Source organism: Heterostelium album (genome assembly GCF_000004825.1).
Source record: "Heterostelium album PN500 unplaced genomic scaffold PPL_contig9, whole genome shotgun sequence".
NCBI lineage: Eukaryota > Evosea > Eumycetozoa > Acytosteliales > Acytosteliaceae > Heterostelium > Heterostelium album.
The window spans coordinates 253,860-274,068 of NW_008805086.1; the positions used below are offsets into that span (position 1 = coordinate 253,860).

Consider the following 20,209-nt stretch of genomic DNA (forward strand, 5'->3'; position numbering starts at 1 on the left):
AGATAGATAAAAGAATATTCATTAGTATTTAATAATAGTTTTATAAAAAATAATTGATAATGCCTTGTCAAATTCAATCAGAAACAACAGGATTCGATATTTTCAAGTGGCTGTTAGATAACAGAGATCATGAAAACAACAATGTCATTCTTGATGTTGATTATTTGATTGATTTAGCAAATCAAAACGGAAATTTAGAGGCCCTCAAATATATGTTTGAAAAAAATAATTTCTTATACAGTGGAGATGAAATGAATTTAAAGGATCTAGCAATCGTTGAAGGAGACATTCAAATGTTTCGATACTTGGTGGAAAGAGATGGCCTTTCCGATGAATATTGTCTATGTTTGGCTCATCAAATGGTCATATCGAAATTGTTGTCGAATCTATGTATATCTTTACTATAAATTCGATATGTTGGTAGTTTTCAAATTTAAAATATCTAATATTCGATAAATTAGTAGATTTTCTTTTAAGTACTTATTTACTTCAGCTATCACCATATTTGCCACTTAGGAAATCAATTAGTTCTGCTATTAAGAATGAACATTTAGATGTATTAACGTATCTGTGTAGATATGCTACAACAAAAACTAGTGAACCTAGGGATTATATCAAGTCAGCAGTCAAGTATAACAGTATGGAAGCACTGATATGGATTCATGAAAATGTTCCAAACTGTGGCACCGTCACATTCATTTCTTTATGCCAAGCAATAGAGAATCGTAACTTTTCAATGGTTAAATGGATCATTGAACATTTGAGCGAAGTTGATTTTGTATCTATCAACGAAAACAATAATATCAACTTTGATAAATTTGGTGACTTATTCAGATTCAATCATTTTGAAATAATCGAGCTACTTCTTGAAACATTCAATACAATACCAATGAGCCATCTCAAATCACACCTACTATTCTTGGAATCAAACTATCAAAACTCAATTGAATCAATTGAAATAATTAAAAAAAGTATTTTAAAATAAAATGTTTGTTGTGTTGTTTATTAAAAATCTGTTTTGTTTTAAAAAAATAATCTACATGATTGATTTCTGGTTGATGTTTATACAAAAAAAGAGTTGGTTTGATTTACATGTTGTTGAGGATATGATCGACAATTTCGTCGAGATTGTAGTTGTATCTCTTAATGATTTCAGCAAGAGATTGGTGGCTTCCGAATCCCATGGAGACAAGAGAGGAAACACATGCACGTCTCTTTTCTTCGTTTGGATCGACTGGGGATGGAGCTGCGACTGGCTCTGGAGCAATGATTGGAGCTGGAGCAACTACTGGAGCTGGAACAACGATTGGCTCTTCAATGATTGGTTGTGGAGCAATCAATTGTTGGATTGGTGCTTGGACAAATGCTGGGATATTTGGGTAGAGAGATGCAGCGACAACATCTTCTTGTGCTGGTGACTTGTCGATAATGTTAAAGTCATCCTCGTCGACTTCGAATTCGTCGAGCTCCATCTTTGGTTCTGGAACTGGCTCTGCCTGTACGACGGCTGGTTGCTCAACGACTTCTGGTTGTTCAACTGGCTTCTCTTCTTCTTGTGGCTTCTTGTCGTCTTCGACAACAAAGATGTCAACGTAGAGTCTTTGACCGAATCCCAAACCCTCTGGAGTAACGAGCTTCCAGTAACCGATGTAACGACCTGGTGCAGATGGAGTGGTGAGGTTGAGACCGACGTCAATGTCTTGACCTGGAAGAACTGGGTCGACAGTGATTCCATCTGGTGAACCAAGTCTGTCACCGCTGGACCAGACAAGAGTAGAGTTTTCTGGCCATGCTTCACGACCGTCGTTTCTAATTCTCCAGATCTTGGTGAATGGCACGTTTGGACCAAATACTGAACCATCCTTTACAGTGATATCAGAGACATAACGAGCCAAGTGCTTGTTCTTGTGGCACATCCAACGTGAACGAGATGGACCTTGTCTTGCGACTGAGCAGAAACCTGGGGTGGTGATCTTGATCAATGGATGTGAGGTTGGATGAATGACATCTCCCTTTTGTTCACACTTTGAACACAAGTCATAGTTATGGCAGATCGCACACTTGTAACGAATTCCAAAGATTGACGATTCACATCCATCGCAAACAACATTAACATGTTCAACAAGTTCATCTTTCTCTGATGGTTTTTCCTCTGTATTATTATTATTGTTGTTGTTGTTGTTATTTTCATCGGTATTCTTGGTTGGGTCAATGTTTAAACCTTTGAAAACATCGTTAATCATATCGTTCAACCATGGTTGATTCTGACCAAAATTCTTAATGAGATTCTGAATTTCCTCTTTGGTCTTGTCAGAGTTTTGACATCCACCAGCACCAAAGAATGCACCGAATGGGAATGCACCTCCTTGTTGTTGAGCGTTTTCAGATTTGAGACCATCGGCTTGTAAGATTGAATTGATCAATGATTGGAAATTGAATGGGCATGATTGTGGTTGTGATTGTTGTTGTTGTGGCTGTGGGGTTGATCCTGCTGATGGTTGTTGAGCAGCATCCTTTGCCAACACAGTCAATCTAAGTAATCTTGGTGTTTTATATCCAATCAAAGAGAGTGCTTCCTTGAATTCAACTTCACTGGTGACCGAAATTAAATCACCATCGTCATCAGTGTATTTCAACAGCAAAGAAGTCAAAGAGAACAAACTCTTCAAAGTTGAAAACAATTCTAAATAAGATGGAGTTCTTTCAAATGAACTAAATTTTAAAGAATAAAAATAAATAAATTAATAATTTAAGTTAAATAAAAAAAAAAATATATTTAAAATAAAAAAATTTTATTTTAATATTTTTATACATACATTCTTCTAGTATCACCATTGTACGTAACTTTGATAGATAATTGATCCATTGTTGATTATGAACTAGATTAATTAAAATAAAATAAAAAAAATAAAAAATGATTATATATTGGTTGATTGAAGTTTAAATGTAACTGTTTGTAATTATTATATCTATTAAAGTTGTTGTTAAATTTATTTAAATAAAACAAAAACAAATAATAGATAAGTGAAAATAAAATGTAATTGTTGTGGAACTAGTTGGGGTTTTTATAATTATTTTTTTCGAAGTGTAATAAAAAAAAAAATGAGAAATTAATTAAAAAAAAATTGCAAAAAATCTTATTTTCGTGGGAAAACATCAAAATTATGCAAAGGTGAGTCTAATGATTCAGAGTGAATAACAAAAAACTCAACGAATCGATTAAAAAAAATAGAATGAGGTTGTAATTATTTATTTGAAATTTCGTCTAATTATCATTTAATTTTTATTTATACAAATAATTTTTTTTTTTTCAATTAATTTTTATCAAACAAGGGATTCCTACGACGATCTATTTATTCTTTTCTTGTTGACAACAAGAAAAATTGGATTAAATCGATTATCCGGATTATTTAAAAAATTAACAACCAACTAAATTTATTTTATTGTATCTAAAGTAAGTTTAGTTAGTTATCTAGATCCAAAAGATAAAAAAAAAAAATAACAATAAAAATTAGTTTGAAATTTATATTAAAATTCGAAATAAAACAAAATAAATAAAAAAACTGAAAATTCAATTAAATTTTGGAAATTAATTATTTAATTTGTTTATTTTTTATAATGCTTAATTAATTATTAGTTGGTTGTGATTGATTTCCTCTTTTTTTTTTTAAAACTTTAATTCAATGTGCTTTAAAGATGCTTTAGCGGTTGTCATTAAATCTTGATAGGAGGTTTGTTCTTTGGATTGAGCAAGCTGTTGGTTGATATATTTGATTGCTTTGGCGATTGACAATTTCCATTGCGAGGAAATTGGTTGATAGTGAGTCTGGAAGAAAGCGACAACCAGTAAGGTAAACCAGATGTTATCGATGACCTTGATCTTTGGCTTGAGTGTATCTTCGAATTCAATGAGTGGCTTGATCTTGTCGTCCCATGTTCCGTTGGCCTTTTGGAGAGCCAACAACTGGTTGAACGGTCCTGGAGTGGCCTTCTCGACGACGCCGTACGATCCTGGGTACGATCCTGGGTATGGCATGGAACGAGAGTACGATGATGGAGCAGCTTTACCATAGTGGAATGGTGATGGTCCGTGGCTGGGTGGTGCAGGTGGTGGTGGTGGACCACACTGTCCCATTTGGGGAGGTGGTGGTGGTGGTGCAGAACTGAAACATGTATCACCTAATGAAGCGGTTGGGCGTGGGGGTGGTGGAGCACCTCCTGGTGGTGGTGGAGGAGCACATGGACTGATTTGTGAGATCTTTGGTGATGGTGCACTTTGTTTGGTTAAAACTTGTTGTTGTTGTGGTTGTTGTTGTCTTAATCTTGGCGATAGCCTTGAGGTTGTGTTTGAGTTTGATGGTGGTGGTGGTGGAGCAAAGCTGTCAACTTGTGATACAGCTTCATCGTTTTCAGTATCGTTGATCTTCACCGACTTCATTGTGTCTTCGATGACCTCCTCCGATTCGTTGGTGACAATGTAGGAGGTATGTTTGCTAACCAAACCGAATCTCTTTGACAATCGGATAATCAACTCCTTGTTATTCTTACCCTTTTCTTCCTCACGTTCCAAATCGTTGATACGCATGTAGGTTGCCATCGAGTGGAGATTGACAGTTGCGTCGTTGTCTTTGGTGAGCACGATTGGAATCTCGTATTTGAGGGTTTCACCGGTTGGACCGTCACCTGTGATGGTAACAGTGGTCTTGTGATTCTTGAAGTCCTGTTTGTTCAAAACACCGTAGATCATCATACGTTCACCGGCGTAGATAGGACGGATTGCAGCTGGCGACTGGATAGTCTTGAGTTGTCCCCAGTCGACCTTGATATTGGAAATCATCGGTTGGAATGAAATCTCCAGCAGTTTCATTATTTTACCTTCGTAGTCGGTGTCGTTCTCCGCAATGAAATCGTAGAATCCTTTGCAGCTGTTCGATAGACCGATGACGAGTTCACGATCGACTTGGCCACCGATACCAACGGTGAAGATACGGGTGGAGCTCGACTCCTTAGCGACGTAGCTAATGAGTTGTTTACGATCGTAGATCTCACCGTCCGTCAGAACAAACACCTGTCTTGGGTAGGCAGGATCGGCTTCTGTGCTAAGGATATCACGAATCGCTGGGAACAACTCGGTACCACCCAAATCTGCATCGAAAAATTGAATCTGGGTGGAAACCGAGCTTAGAGTTTCGTCATTGTAAACAGTGGACCGTGGATAAACTTTAACAAAACTACTACCGAATCTGACGATGTTGAACTTGATATTCTCGTTGAGTGAACGCATAATAAGTTGAAGTACAGCCTTTGCCTTTTGGATACGGCGACCGCTCATCGATCCCGAACAATCGAGAACAAAGATAAACTCTGCTTTTTGATTGAGAAACTCTGGTTCCAATTCGAATTTTGGATAAAAGTTGATTCCGACTGCATAACCTTCGTCCTCTTGGTTGTACTCAACAAAGTATTGTGGTTTCTCAGACTTTTGTGGGGTGATAGCGACCAAGATGTTACCGATGCGATTGATAGTTGGAACAGGTGGATCGACAACTTGGTATACCAACTTGGCATAGCTTGGTCCGTCAGTGATAAATTCGTTGACAGCCAAACGATCCATACCAATCTCGACAATCGGTGTGGAGAGGTGTACTTCGGCAGTGAATTTAAAGTTGTATCTAGAGTTGGCTGGGAACATACTCTTGTGAATGAAATAATGGAGATTCTCGAGTGAAGTACAGATCTCAGAGATGATTGTAACCTCTACAGTGACCTCTTTCTTTGGTGGAATGTTACCGAGTTGAAGATTGAAACTGCCACTATCGCTCTTCTCTGCCATAAATGCTTGTCCACCCGAAGCAATAGCATCGTTATACTCTGCCTTTGCAGTTTCCTTATCCTTGATAATTCCTTTCAATACTTTATTATCAAATTCAACTGATATTTGGAAGAAAAGTAAAAATAACAGTTAGTTTCCCATAATATTAAAATTTCAATAACATTTATAGTTACATACTGGTGAAAGCAGAAACAGTGGCATAGGATGGAAGTGATAGTTGGTAGGTTGCTTCAACTGGAGATTCATAGGAATTGGTGTACTTTTGACGGTAAACAGAGATGGAGCAGGTATCGTTGATTTTGGCATGAATGGTAAAGTCTTGCAAGATGAATTGGTTGGAGGATTGGAGTTGTGGGAGGAGACCAGTGATAGGGGTGTGTGCCGAAGCCAGATGTTTATCGATATCACGATAAAAGTCATAGTAAACTGCATTCATTACGACTTCATCACCCAACTTCAACACTTTGCAAGCCTCCAACATTGATTTCGCTGGTGGTGGTACTGGATTTGGTTGTGTCTGTTGTCCGGTTTCTCCTTTCTCTGGGTGAGCTGAACCTTCAGAGTCATGGTGTTCTTTGTCGTGATGATGATCATGGTCATGACCATCTTTATGTTTATCTTTTTTGAATTGTTTAATTAACCACATGATAGATTGTGTTATTTACTTTCAGTAGTTATTACTTTTTAGAAATTAATATAATACAAATAATAATACAAGATATTTTAATTTATAGATTTGGTTTGGAATTGATTTTTTTTTTCGATTGGTTTATAAATCAGTTATTTTTGAAAGATTGGAAGATTTGTTTTTTTTTTTATTTTGATCAAAATTTAAATCGATTTAAATTAAATGGCACATTTCGATGAAGGGTTTTCAAAAAAAAAAACCAAACAAATTTTGGTGCTGTGTATATTTTTTGTTTCAATTTATTTCTGTTGTTTTGGTACTGAGAATCAAGTTGTTTGTATTTGATTTGTGAAAATAATCCTTATACAAAAATAAAGTTGTCTTAAAAATATTAATAATTTAGTTGGAATATATTATTATAACAAATAAAATGAGAAATGATATTATTGATTTTTGACAAATTAATTAATTAATAATTAATAAAAAAAAAAATAAAGAAAAGATTTCAAAAAAAAAAAAAAAAAAAAAAACAAAATTATTTTAAATATTTGTTTAATTAGTTAGTTCTGTTCTTTTATCAACATTTACACCTCAAGAAACGAGAATACTTTGTAATATTTAAATTGTTTATTATATTATTTTTTATTTAATATGAGCGGACCTTACAGAGTTTGTATAGTATGTGTTTATTATGTTTAGGTGGCTGTTTTTAAAATAGGTGTTAGTTCATTCACTCATTCATCTTTAATTTAATATTAGAATCGTTTACAAAAAGAATATCTTGAGATTCAACGTAAACCTGAGAAGCATATCTTAGCAAGAGTATGTTATTATTATTATTTTAATCGTTCCTCAAACAACAAGAATAATAAGCATTGACACTACATTCGTTATTATATTATTATTAGCCTTCACCTACCAATCTTTTAGAATGGCATTATATTATATTTGGACCTGAGGGTTCTCAATACGAGGGTGGTGTATATCATGGTCAACTTATATTCCCACCTGAATATCCTCATAAAGTATGTATTTATTTCAACCAATAACATATCAAAGTAGATCTAAAGCAAATATTAACATAATTTATTATTTTAGCCACCATGTATGTATGAATAATAAACAACATAGGTTTCAGTTAATATAGATTTTATGTATATATTTTTAACACTGATGATTGATAAATCTTTCTAGCAATTCTTATGTCTACACCATCAGCAAGATTTGAATGTAATACTAGAATATGCGTAACAATGAGTGATTGTAAGTTGTACTACTCTATCAGACACATTCCTGTTTTATTGATAATATTATATTACTAGTTCATCCAGAATCATGGAATCCATTTTGGAATGTTTCAACTATATTACTTGGTTTATTATCATTTATGGTAAGTAGTACTAGGTGTTTGTAAAGATCATTAATTATTGATTGGTTGTTCTATGTAGACTGAAGATGTACAGGGTAGTGTTGGATCAATAACAGCACCAAAGTCAGTTAGAATGAAATATGCAGCGCAATCAAAGAGTTTCAATTGTCAGAATCAAACTTTCAAAAAGGTATTTCCAGATCTATATCAAGAGTTTAAAAAAGAAATGAAAGAAAAAAGACAAGCTTCATCATCTTCATCATCGACATCATCTCCACAGAAACAAACAATACAGAAACAACAACAAGATCAACCACAAACATTACAACAACAGTTACAACAACCAAAACAAAATATAATACTCATTATATCTTTATTTATTGTAACATTATGTATAATTGGTGTATTCATTGTAAAAAGATAAAAGATAAAAGTAGAGTAAACATTTAGTGAATTTATAAAGTTTAAATAGTTGTACAATTTTATTATTATTATTTTTTAGTGATTCGAATTAATTCTAAAGAATTTGATTTAAATTATTTAGTTTGTTTTGTTTTCATTATAATATATATATATTAATAAATGGTTAACTTGATTGGTTTGTTTGATTCGATTCGATTCGATTCGATTTGATTATTTATTATAATGTTTTGAGATGTATGCAACATGATCTACGATGACTGCGTCTACACCAAGAGTTTCTTGAAGATCTACTAATGCAGGATCGTTGTTTTCTTGACCCCAACTGCATAGCATTAGACCTGCCATCTTTACTTCTCTGATGATTGGTGTACCCTCTGTGAGAATACGTGAGTTGGTTACGATACCGAGGAGATGTGCGGATTTCGAGAAACGGATGGCCTCTGAGATCGAGTTGGTACGTGGATCAGAGTGTTGTGAGAATCCAGCGTTGTTCAAGAAGAACACCGGGTAACGTGGTTGTTTCAATGAACATAATATACAGATGTCTGGGTCGAACGATGAGAACATCACTTGACGGTCACCGGCATGCTCAAACACCACACCCAAGATGATGTCGACATAGGCGTTACGATCGACCGAGTTGAGACGTTGCTTAGCCTCTGTCTCTTGGCAAGGATATTTGATCTCAATGTTGAATCCAGTCTCGATTGGGACACGCTTGAATGTCTCCTCGAGTGTGGTCATCGAGTCAGAGATGGTTGTCGATGGCTGTTGTGACGAAGAGGGTGGCACGCTTCCACTGCTGAGCGATAGCGGATTCTGATCTTCGTTGGAGAGTAGATCTTGCATGGAACGCGATCTGCTGTGTGGCGACGCTAGAGGTCTGCGTTTCGGTTGGATATTCGAGATCTGGTCGAGTGGAACCTTGTTGACTGGCACCTTGATGCCACCGATGTTGATTTCAAAGTCGTGGTAGATTATCGGTGCATTGTCACGCGATAGCTGCACGTCAAACTCGATATATTGTGCACCTAGCGATGCCGCTGTAACAAATGAGAGAATGGTATTCTCTTTGATGTGTGTACGTTTGTAGCGACCGACATTACGTGCATTCTCAGCACCTCCACCACGATGACCAATGAGTAGGGTCGACTTCCAATAGGTGTTGGAAAGAACTTGGCTGATGTTTGGATGGGTGAATGGTGTTACGATCAGTGGGAATACTGTTAGTTCACCGATGGTTGTCAATGTTGAGTTCATAATGGGGACGGTTATCTTGGCGGGCTTGGTGTTGAGCAGATCCGATGCCAGCAGGACAGCTCTACCAATGAGGACGTGCGACATTCCCATACGATACATATCGAATTGCACGGTTTGGAAGTTGTTGAGTTGCGGTGTCTGGAAGGTGATAGTCTGGTCTTTGGTGCATGGATGTGAGATCTGCGTTGGCGAAGTTCCCTGGAGATTCTCGTTGTTATTGTTACGCACGGACACCACGATTCTTCCAATCTCTGCGTCGTTGTACATCTTGATTGGCTGAATCAACTTACGTTGTGGATCGACAGGCGATGTCTCACCGAATCGAATTCTAATTTGGTTGTCGTTTACCAACCAACCTTTTTCGACAAACAGTGTCTTTTGTTGAGTGGATGGCAGTGGTACTACGAGCTGTGATTGCGAGAGCGATGGCAACGATGGATCCATTGAGAGATCGCCGTGTGTTGGCGCAGAGTTCAAGTGCTCCTCAGAGATGGCACCAAACACTCCGTCGTTGATCAACTCTTCCTCTTCCTCTGGCGAGAACTTTCTGTTCTCCGGTAGTGCTTCCCACATCTCGAGACGACTCTCCTCACAGATAATGTATTTGTATTCCACCTGGACGTTGGTTGGCAAGCTTGCCTTTCCAACCCAGACACTTTCTCCTGAGGCACCGTTGATTGACTCGGCGAGATTCAAAAAGAGTGCGTGAGCTGGATTCCACTTGCCCAGAGCTTTTCTGTTACCGATGATACCGACGCGATATCCTGGCTTGACGGTAGCAATAATCTTGAATGTCACATTGGAAATCGATGATTTCGGAATCTTCTTTGAGAGAATAGTAGAGGCATTGGCTGGATTGATCTTTGGTGTCGATGAACCAGAGGTGGATGCACGCAAGTCGATTTCACTGGTCGATCTGTTAAGCTCAATCTTTGGTGACTGTGGAATACCTTTGGAATCCTTTAGATTCGGTGTCGATGAGTAGGTGGTATCTACAATCTCGTTGGCTTTGCAATACTCCATGATGGTAATGGCTGTCTGGATGTTTCCACGATACAGCGAATGAACGATTGGCGACCACTCTTCCTTGTCTTGAATGAATGGATTAGCTTTGTTTTCGAGCAATATCTTTGTACACTCCAAAAAGTTGAAATAGGCAGACTCGTGGAGAGGTGTCCATCCGTCGTCGTCTTGCGAATTGATAATCTTTGATATTTCACGTGTCGATTTGTCTTTGTTGAGTTGCTCAACGAGTATCTCAATGATTTTACGATGACCGTTACCTGCTGCCATGTGAATGGGAGTGCGCTTGTCCTCGTCGGTCAAGTCGACCAGCGCATCTTTGGCGAGCAGCAACGAGATCACCTCGGTGAAACCACGCTTTGCGCATTCAAAGAGTGGAGTGCGACCGAATGAATCGGTAGCATTGACACTGATCTGTGGATTCTCAAGGAGCACGGTCATGTTGTTGACCGAACCCTGGATGGCTGCTTCGTGAATCAAGTGACGTCCGTACGGTCCCGGAGTGATTGGCGAGTTTGCTTCGAGCAACACCTTGATTACAGCGGCGTTGTCGTTTGGCTGACGACTTGCCAGATAGAGAGGAGTGCATCCCTCACGATCCATTGTGTCGACGCGTGCCGACTTTGATAGTAGAAGCTTAACAGTGTTGATATGATAGTTTTGTGCTGCAATGTGTAGAGGTGTTCGCTTGAGGTAATCTTCACAGTGAATCGAAGCACCCTTTTCAATAAGGAACTCTACGAATTCTGGATGACCTCTTCCCGCAGCAATATGAATGAACTGCTTATCAATCTCATCGATGAAATTGATATTAATGATTGAACCAAACTTTTCAAACAAAAACTTTCCAACATCCAAATGTCCCAAATAAGAAGCTTTGTGAATACATGAATGAACTGTTTCCTTCCACATCGGTTGATCCTCTGCTAACCTTAGTTCTTCCATCAACACTTTAATATCAGAAATACATCTAAAATGTTTATAAACATTGTTGTTAATTATTGAAAAAGTAAGTTTAATTGTTTTTTCCATAAACTTACTTGTTTAATGAATTTACATCATTTGATATTACAAGTTGACAAAGTTGAGTAACTGTTTGTGATAATTCTTTTTGTTTTGGCTGTGTTTTTTATGTATTTATGTTATGTTAATACTTATTATTATTAATAATAATAATGATTTGTATCGTAATACTTACACTTAATAAATTAATGTATGGATTATTTAAAAAGTTTAATCCAGATTGTGTCATGGTTTGGAATTCACGTTCGATTTCCAATGTGATCTTCTTGAGCTGTGAACATTGTCCGAGTTCGGTGCTGTCTACTTTGCTGCTAAAGAATGCGTCGATGTCTTGGTTGTTTGTCAGCTTGTTGTTTCGTGAGTTTGTATGTGGTGTAGCTCCGTCCGTTTGCAATACAATCGGCGAGCTCGGGTTAGAGTCGTTGAGGCTGCTCTCCTTCTTCAACTTGGAGACCGCCGGCGAGTGCACTGTCGATTGCGACTCACCGATGCTACCCTTGCGACGCGATGTCTCACTCTTGACCTTCTTCTTGGCGTAGGTGTTCATCAGTTTCTGCACGGCCCACACATTGATCTTGGCGTACTGGTCGAGGTCGGCCAGCTGCTTGATGATGTCCTCGAACGCCTTCTGATAGGCAAGCATCGAATTGATCTCTTTGTAACCTGCAATGGTTGCAGGTGTTGCAGTGGTGGTAGCTGCAGTAGTCGGCATCTGTACGAGGTAGAGAAACGAAGAGAATGGCGAGGCGAAATCGACACCACGGAAACGCGAAACCAGATATTGATATCGCTGATACAAGTCGTTCTCCTTCTCACGAATGAACGAATCGATCTTGTTGATTTCATTCTCGATGAGAACGAGGAACTCGTCGTATCCGACCATTGGCGAGGGTGGTGGAGTGATCATCGCATTCGAGTTGGGGTCGCTCAGTGACAACGCTGGTAACTGCGGTGAATACATTGCTCTCAGCTTTCTTTTCAACCTCTGATATGGAATGTAATTATGATTCCACACAGTCATAGTGTTTAGATATTTAGAGAATTTCATGGTGGTGTTCTATTTTATTTTTATTTTAATATTAACTAATATCTAATAATCGATTCGAATTTATATTTTTTAGTACTAAAAACTCTATCTAAAAAAGGAAAAAAGAAAAACCACTCACACACAATGAATGAATGTCACAACAACAACAAGAAGAATACAAAAGTAGTAGTAGAATGAATGACACGAAGACTAAAACAACTTGTTTGATTTAAAAATAAGTACTTATTATGAATAAATATAAAAAATAAAATAAAATAAAAAAGGTATATATCTATATGTATATTACAAATTATTTGTTATGTTTTAAGAAAATAAAGTAATTTAAAGTTTATTAAGAAATTTGGGTAAGCTTCATCTAAAAAATCTTAAAAAGAAAGTTTTTAAACACAAAAAATGTTGTCAAAAATGGAAGGGTGTCACAGTGATAAAGAAGCTAAAAACCTCCAAATAAACCAGTTTTGCAGTTTTTGTTCGAGTTTTTTTTTTTTTTTTTTTAAATAAAAAAAGTGAGACCCCACCACTCTAATTAAAAATAATTTTTTTTTTTGCTTTGATCAAGTTTTTTATTTACATTTTTTTTTGGAGTGACAACATGATTATCATTTTTTTGTTCTGATTGATCGACACTACAAAATCGTCACCATTTATAACCCCTTTTACACTTCATTTTTTTTCTCTTTGCAAACAAAATCATTTCTCAAATTCGCGCTTGTTATGTTGCCAAAGCAAATCGGTTCATATTTTAAATTTAAATTGGTATTATTATTGTTGAGTCAAACCGGCAAGTCTTTTAGCAACACGGTTTGTTAATTAAAACAACCAGTTTCTTTTCATCGTACCCGGAATTCCACCTTCGAAACAGCATAATATCCCGCTTGCCGAATGAGATGAGTTGTCTGTCTCTCGGATCTCACATTTTCTTTTTTTCTTTTAAAGTCATATTATCAATCAATACAACTCTTTGCTGTTGTTGGTGCATATGCATAAAGAACGGTCGATCCTCACAGATCACTCTGATTGATCTTCTTTTAACCCAAACCACCAACACCATCGTATGCCAATCATTTTTAACTATATATTTAAAGGAAGTAATAGTAGTTAATAATGTAGAATAGATATAACAATAGAGAAGTACATGTTGGCTCTTTATAGTTTTACTTTAAATTTTTATTGTTGACAATTGTATACAATGCTTGTTGTGGAAACATTGAGTTTGTAAATCACACAATGGCTGTATCAAATTGTAAATGAAAAGTGAAGAGTTTTTATTTTTAATAAAAGAAGATATAAATTAATATTTATTATAGATACAGCAGAAGTAAGTAGTTTGAAAAAAATTTTGATTCAAGTTATGATTATAGAAAACAAAGACAAATTATCAGACAATATCAAAATCACACTGTTAAAAAAATCATTGTCGAATATATTTGATAATTTTAGATAAAAAATATCATACAGTGTATATGGAAGTGATAGCATTTAATATCTTGAATAATGCAACTACAAGAATAACTATTGTGTTTTTGTCTTGGTAAATCATCTTAAGATCTTGCAAAAAAAAAAGGTGTTTTGCTTAACAACATTTTGTAGAATGAAATGTTCTTTAAACAACATTGGAAAATATCAAAGTTTATATGAATGATTATAAAAGATATATCTTACAGGAGCATCTGGTATATATATAACAAATATATTGTTGGTTTTAGTTTTTTCAAATCTAAAAATTTATCTCCCCTCTAAAATATTTATTGACTTTTACATGTAAAAACAAATTATTCTATATTTGGAAGTTAGTTTGTCAGTGAAAAATCGAAATAAATAAAATTTAATTAATTTTGAAATATATTTTTATTTTTTTTTATTTTTAATGAAAATCAATGAAAAAATGCTTGTGCTTGATGATTTTCAATAAAGAATTCATAACAATCATCAGGATTCACATTTTCAATTATTTCATTAGTTTTTAATAGTCTAATTGTTAGAGTTTTTTTGTTTTTCTTAGTTATTATAGAGTTTATAACAGCAGCATAGAAAACATGGGTTTTATCAGTTTTGTAAGTATACAATACATATCTACCTTCTACCAATCTATCATTCGAAATACTTTCTGTTGCACTTTGTATTGTAATATAATCAACACTGTAATAGTTAGCAATTACTTCACTAAATTTATTAAACATTAGATTAGTTATAAAACATATTTTTTTGTTTGTATTTTTACTTACTCTTTGAATGCAACTCTATATGTATTATCTTTCTTATTATAATCTATAATGTGACCATCCCACCAAGAATAATAAGCACTATCTATATTTTCGTCAACACCATACAATACAGATACTCTTTGATTTAAAAGAAACTTTGGTTTACAGTTGAAATCTGTTGGATAGATGCTGTTTTTGTTGTTCTTGTTGCTCTTGTTGTTGTTCATGTTTTTGTTGTTCTTGTTGTTGCTCTTGTTGTTGTGGCTTGTTTATATTAATCTTGTAACTATTTGTTGTAAATTGCTTTCATATTCTATTTACTTTGTGGAGATACTCCAAGTTGCCATATCTCTCCAAAAACAATCCAACATGTACAATGAAAATATGCATATAAGTCGATATCTTAATATCAGCGAGAATTAAATTGGAACCAAATTGTGATGACATATATCTCCATTGATATTCTTTGACAGGTTCATCAGATCATGCAAGATATTAAGCAATGAAGTTGTTTCCAATATTTCTTTATCTATATTTTAATTAAAGACATTAGTTTTAATTGTTTTTTATTTTTTAATAAACTACACATCTTACCAATTCTAACTTATCATTATTATATACAGAATGATTCGACAAGGTCTTAATAAGAATATCTTGATTGATCAAGATATTTATATATTCCATATAGTTAACAGCTGACTGTTTGAATCGGTCTAGAATGTATAAGGCTGTCCATGCAAGAGTGTACCTGGTGAGACCGTTATCAATGTCAGTTTAGCCGTACACTTGAGGAAGTCTTCGATGTCTTTTCGTAAGGTTTCATTGGTGTCACATAGCAGTAGTATCGGTTTACAAACAGTCTTAACAATGGACATGAACATGTATAACGTGTCTGGTGGAACTTTAGTTGGATCAATGTCAAGACTCGGTTCTGCAGCCATACCAGAGAAGCTCTTCATTTCGACCTTTGGGTTTTTGGCTTTAGACTTTTCTTATTCTTGACTCTCTGTCCTTCCTTCCTCATAAGCTCTCTAGTACGTGGCTTAAAGAATCCAATTGTAGAATGGTCGATCTTCTCTTGAGTGTCAGGATCCACTTTTCCAGATGAACCAGTACCTAAGCAAGTAGGACACCTGAATGTCGAGTTCCAATGAAATAGACCGCCAAGACCCATTACCGTGAGCCAACATTTCAAATCGAATGTGTAGAGTAAGTCTATTTGGTAATATCTATCTTATTATTTGATTCTAATTCTTTAATTTCCTGATTTAATTTAGATAACTGTTGTTTCAGTTCAGAGAAGGTTTCGTCACCAAGATAAATAAGAAACATTAGACCATCGTTGGGAGATTTGAGAACAGTAACTGGCTTATTTATGGATATTGATTACAGCCAATACTCCTAAATATGACAAATTCTCTCAAATATAAATAATAAATTTTAAAATATTTAATTTAAAAATATTTAATATTTAATTAATATTTACAAACAAATATAATAAATAAAACATTTATCAAATAAATAATAAAGAAAATTCAATAATAAATAAAATGTTTAAACACAGTTATAAAGAATAATTGTTAAATAATCTAAATTTATTTATTTTAATGTTTATTTTCAGTGGCAGTGCATGCACATCTGTGGTGTTGTCAATATACTCAAAGGTTTATATTTGGGTATTGTTGGCAACATGCTAAATATGGAAAAAAGAAAAACAGAAAATAGATTCGAATTAGCTTAAATATTTATTAAAAAAAGAATTAACATACCATTAATATGAGAGGTTGCACAATGTCCAACCTTTTTGTTTGATAATGAAATTGTGAAACATTCACATAAATTACATTCGAATCTGCTGGTGAGACGCGAAAAAGTAAAATATTTTATTAATGTTGAAAATTTATTTTTTTTATTTTCTAATATTTTGTTGAAAATATAATCTTCCAAATCAGTGATATAAATCATAAGATTCCTCTTTAAATTAAGTTGGAATTGATTTATATGGATGATGTTGTTGTTTATGTTGTTGTTATTGCTGTTGTTATTGCTGTTGTTATTGATTTCATATGTGAGATCAATGATTTCTTCTGTATACTTGTTTTCCTTTGTTAAATCAATTATAATCTTCATTCTTAATATAAATTGTTTTTTCTATACAAAAATGAAAATATGATTTGCTATTTATATTAAATTCTATACTATCAAAGTAATGAATGAGTTTACAGTAAAAAATAATATTTTACAATATTATATAAAAAGTTAAAAAAGTTAAAAAGATTACAAAATATATTATTCAAAAAATAAAGTTTTACAACAAAAGATAATTAAAATGATCAGAAAATAGTTATTTTTGAAAATTCTGTAAGTTAACATGAGATAGAGTTCTAAATAGTTTTGTAAACAAGTATATATCCACATTAAATTGTGAACAAATACTCAAGCAAATCATATAAAATAAACAAGAAGTGTGAGTAATGTTTATAAACACTGAGAAAAAAAAATTGAAAAGAAGAGAGAGAATATATATATATATATATGGTTGAAATAGGTGAGTAAATAAATTTAAATAAATCAATAATTCTCAATTTACAATTATATTTATGATAAAACAGAAAATAAATAAATACAGATACAACAGTGAATGATATTTTAAGTGTTATATCACAGTGCTGTGATTTGGATTATTCAACACTCCTCAGTACTATTAATAGATGAATATTATTAAATTTAATTGATTTATTTAATTGATTATTTGATAAAATCTAATTTAGAAATGCTGTTAGAACAGACTTGTGATTTGATAACTGTTTTCCCAAGAGACCACCTATTTTTAGTGAGCATGTCAGAGCTGTAACGGAATTCAATCTCTGCAGGTGTAGATGTGCATTGAATGGCGAGATAGTCTCTAGCAATCCTAGATAGAACTGGGAACTCAATTTGATTCTCTTTCCAATACTGCAATGAGTCATTTGAGAATGTAGTTGGTAGATTTTTATATTTTGATAATTCATTCTCATTTTGTTCAACAATAATCTTGTTGAAATAAAAATAAAAATTAATAAATATAATAAGAGTATTGATAGTGTAGATATAAAAATTAATTTAACTTACTATCTTTTGAGTGGATAAAATAAACTTCATTCTATCCATCTCTGGTTTGACTGATTCTATACTGGTTTTATTTCCCTTAGTACCTCCATATTTAGTATAAATTGATTCAATTGAATTGTTTATGTTATTCCAATAATCTTTCCAAAATTCACTTTTAAATACCTCTAATTTGGTGAATGGTGCAAGAAAAGTTGAGATATAAAATGGTTCTATTCCATAATCAAGTGTTGTATAGTAACCCTAAAAAGTTTATGAATGTTTATATGATTAATAGTTTTCAAAAAAAAAAAGTTTTTTTAAAAAACCTTCAAATTTGAAAATGCAAATGTTAATAAAATATGATTACATACATCTATTTCTTTCCAAAAGGCTTCAGCAGCAGTCTTGAGAATCTTATTGGTTTTCCATTCCTCTCCAATGTCCAAGAGCCGACCATACACAGGTAAACTGCAAGACAGATTAACATCAGCTCCTTGTAATGCCAAAGTAATAAAATCCACACCATCCAAGAATTTATTGATTTGTTTGATGATATCCCATTCATCGGTAGTGAGATGGATATCATGTTTCGTAATCTTATATTTAATGTCGTAATCAACTGCATCTTTGATCCTGATGAATCTACTAGTCATCTGAAAAGCAGATGACCAACGGATTGGGTTCAATACTTTTGGCTTTAACCTGTCCTTCTTTTCAGTTTTTAGAATTTCAAAAATTCTAAAATTTTAAAATTTTTTATTAATTATGTAAAAAAAAAAATTATAATTGTGTTTCTTACCCAAAAAAAGCATCTGTTTGGTTACTGGAGTTTCTTAAATTTGAACCATAGGAGTGAATTTTATCGAAAAGATATTTCGTTGATTTATCTCCTATAAATGCTTTTATTGCTGAAAAAGAAGGGTTAATAAATTCAATGATGTATAGGAACAAATTGTTTGTTTAAAACAAAATATTAATATTTTAATATTTTTTTTATTTTTATACAACTTGAATAGCTAATGTATTATTTTTATTATATTCACTTACCTAAATTAATCACATGGTTTAAACATAAAATATGTCCACCCTGGAATCCTTTGTAATCATTGGAAGGATCTTGGTTTTTGACAATGTTCTCCACTGTAGTGTGGTTGTTCGAGCAGTTGTCAGAAGTGGTGCACATTATCTTTTTGGAGATATCAAACTTTTCTATAACATCAAAAAAAAGTTTTGATAGAGTTATACCTGAATCATGTTAATAAAATAATATTTGATTGAATTAATAAATTGTAAATTAAAAATTCATTTTACAATACCTACCTGTTTTATCGCTTTTTAGGCTCTCCATTCCTAACAAACACTTTCTAGCTTTAAATTGACTATCGATCCAATGACCAGTTACACCCAAAAAAGAGATATCCTTGACACTCCAGATATCGAAACAGAAACTGATTTTGGAATCCATAGTCTTGAAATACTCTCTGAGTTGTACAACTTGATCATCATATCTTTTTATTATTCTATTTTTAATAGTATCTCCACCAACTAAATTGAACTCTGGTCTTAACGATGAAATAAAATTTTTAAATCTCTCATCCTCTGTTAAGTTGAAGGGAAGATTTTTTTTGATTACTAAATCTATTAATAATTCCCTATTTTAATATAGTTAATAATTGAATATTCAATTTAAGATCATATATACATACTCTGATACACCTTGACTAAAAGGTTTTGATATAGCAAGTGCAAGTGTTTCTGCTTTTTTCCTTTTTTGTTCTGCGACATACGACCAATCTATTTCACTTTCTTTGTGGCAAGATAATCTCACATCTATAAAAAAATTAAAGAGAAAGAAATATAATAGGACAATCAGATCACTTGAAATTGTTATTATTTTGTTAAATTTAAAAATCTTACTCTCAAGATGTGCCCATCCTAAACCACTAGACACTGATTTTTTGTCTACCTTATCGTATTTAAAAGAAAATACTTGACAGTATTTACACTTCATTTTAATTAAATTCTTATCATTCGAATCTATAAATTTAAAAAAGTGTTCATAAATAGAACTATTATATTTATTGGATCTTTTTTTTATTTCTTTATCAGATGAACTATAAGGGTGATATTTTTCACTCATTTTATAACTATTATAAAATTAATTATTATTAATAAATTCTAAAACTCTAACACTGAATCAATCAAAAATTTATAATTGTAATAAATGTGAAATCAAAAAATAAATTTAAAAAAAATTCATAAATATTGTTAAATATTTGATAAATATTTTTCAAAATCTTGAATTTAC

The 20,209-nt window shown here is 33.5% G+C and overlaps 7 protein-coding genes across 7 annotated transcripts; 2 read left to right on the forward strand and 5 right to left on the reverse strand.

Moving 5' to 3' along the window:
• Positions 1 to 59: 59 nt before the first annotated feature.
• On the forward strand, positions 60 to 980 carry PPL_04278 (uncharacterized protein; the record flags this gene model as incomplete). The annotated part of the gene is made up of 3 exons (XM_020575184.1): positions 60 to 362; positions 494 to 821; positions 973 to 980. 3 exons carry the CDS (start codon positions 60 to 62, stop codon positions 978 to 980), a joined length of 639 nt encoding a protein of 212 aa, XP_020434704.1.
• A 108-nt stretch (positions 981 to 1,088) lies between these two features.
• PPL_04279 (ZZ-type zinc finger-containing protein) lies at positions 1,089 to 2,866 on the reverse strand (the record flags this gene model as incomplete). The annotated part of the gene is made up of 2 exons (XM_020575185.1): positions 1,089 to 2,712; positions 2,817 to 2,866. The coding sequence occupies 2 exons, from the start codon at positions 2,864 to 2,866 to the stop codon at positions 1,089 to 1,091; spliced, it is 1,674 nt and encodes a 557-aa protein (XP_020434705.1).
• An 801-nt stretch (positions 2,867 to 3,667) lies between these two features.
• Positions 3,668 to 6,479, reverse strand: PPL_04280 (type A von Willebrand factor domain-containing protein; the record flags this gene model as incomplete). Its single annotated transcript, XM_020575186.1, has 2 exons — positions 3,668 to 5,913; positions 6,011 to 6,479. 2 exons carry the CDS (start codon positions 6,477 to 6,479, stop codon positions 3,668 to 3,670), a joined length of 2,715 nt encoding a protein of 904 aa, XP_020434706.1.
• Positions 6,480 to 7,112: 633 nt separating this feature from the next.
• On the forward strand, positions 7,113 to 8,254 carry PPL_04281 (ubiquitin-conjugating enzyme E2; the record flags this gene model as incomplete). The annotated part of the gene is made up of 6 exons (XM_020575187.1): positions 7,113 to 7,139; positions 7,221 to 7,283; positions 7,370 to 7,490; positions 7,656 to 7,724; positions 7,784 to 7,851; positions 7,910 to 8,254. 6 exons carry the CDS (start codon positions 7,113 to 7,115, stop codon positions 8,252 to 8,254), a joined length of 693 nt encoding a protein of 230 aa, XP_020434707.1.
• A 209-nt stretch (positions 8,255 to 8,463) lies between these two features.
• On the reverse strand, positions 8,464 to 14,086 carry PPL_04282 (uncharacterized protein; the record flags this gene model as incomplete). Its single annotated transcript, XM_020575188.1, has 7 exons — positions 8,464 to 11,506; positions 11,577 to 11,656; positions 11,735 to 11,889; positions 12,076 to 12,616; positions 12,766 to 12,828; positions 13,563 to 13,764; positions 14,064 to 14,086. The coding sequence occupies 7 exons, from the start codon at positions 14,084 to 14,086 to the stop codon at positions 8,464 to 8,466; spliced, it is 4,107 nt and encodes a 1,368-aa protein (XP_020434708.1).
• A 395-nt stretch (positions 14,087 to 14,481) lies between these two features.
• On the reverse strand, positions 14,482 to 15,258 carry PPL_04283 (uncharacterized protein; the record flags this gene model as incomplete). Its single annotated transcript, XM_020575189.1, has 4 exons — positions 14,482 to 14,770; positions 14,833 to 14,949; positions 14,978 to 15,075; positions 15,133 to 15,258. 4 exons carry the CDS (start codon positions 15,256 to 15,258, stop codon positions 14,482 to 14,484), a joined length of 630 nt encoding a protein of 209 aa, XP_020434709.1.
• Positions 15,259 to 15,524: 266 nt separating this feature from the next.
• On the reverse strand, positions 15,525 to 20,041 carry PPL_04284 (Zinc finger BED domain-containing protein; the record flags this gene model as incomplete). Its single annotated transcript, XM_020575190.1, has 12 exons — positions 15,525 to 15,616; positions 15,665 to 15,790; positions 15,850 to 16,026; positions 16,581 to 16,962; positions 17,602 to 17,844; positions 17,923 to 18,162; positions 18,273 to 18,639; positions 18,701 to 18,791; positions 18,949 to 19,110; positions 19,222 to 19,553; positions 19,608 to 19,731; positions 19,906 to 20,041. 12 exons carry the CDS (start codon positions 20,039 to 20,041, stop codon positions 15,525 to 15,527), a joined length of 2,472 nt encoding a protein of 823 aa, XP_020434710.1.
• Between the last annotated feature and the right edge of the window lie 168 nt (positions 20,042 to 20,209).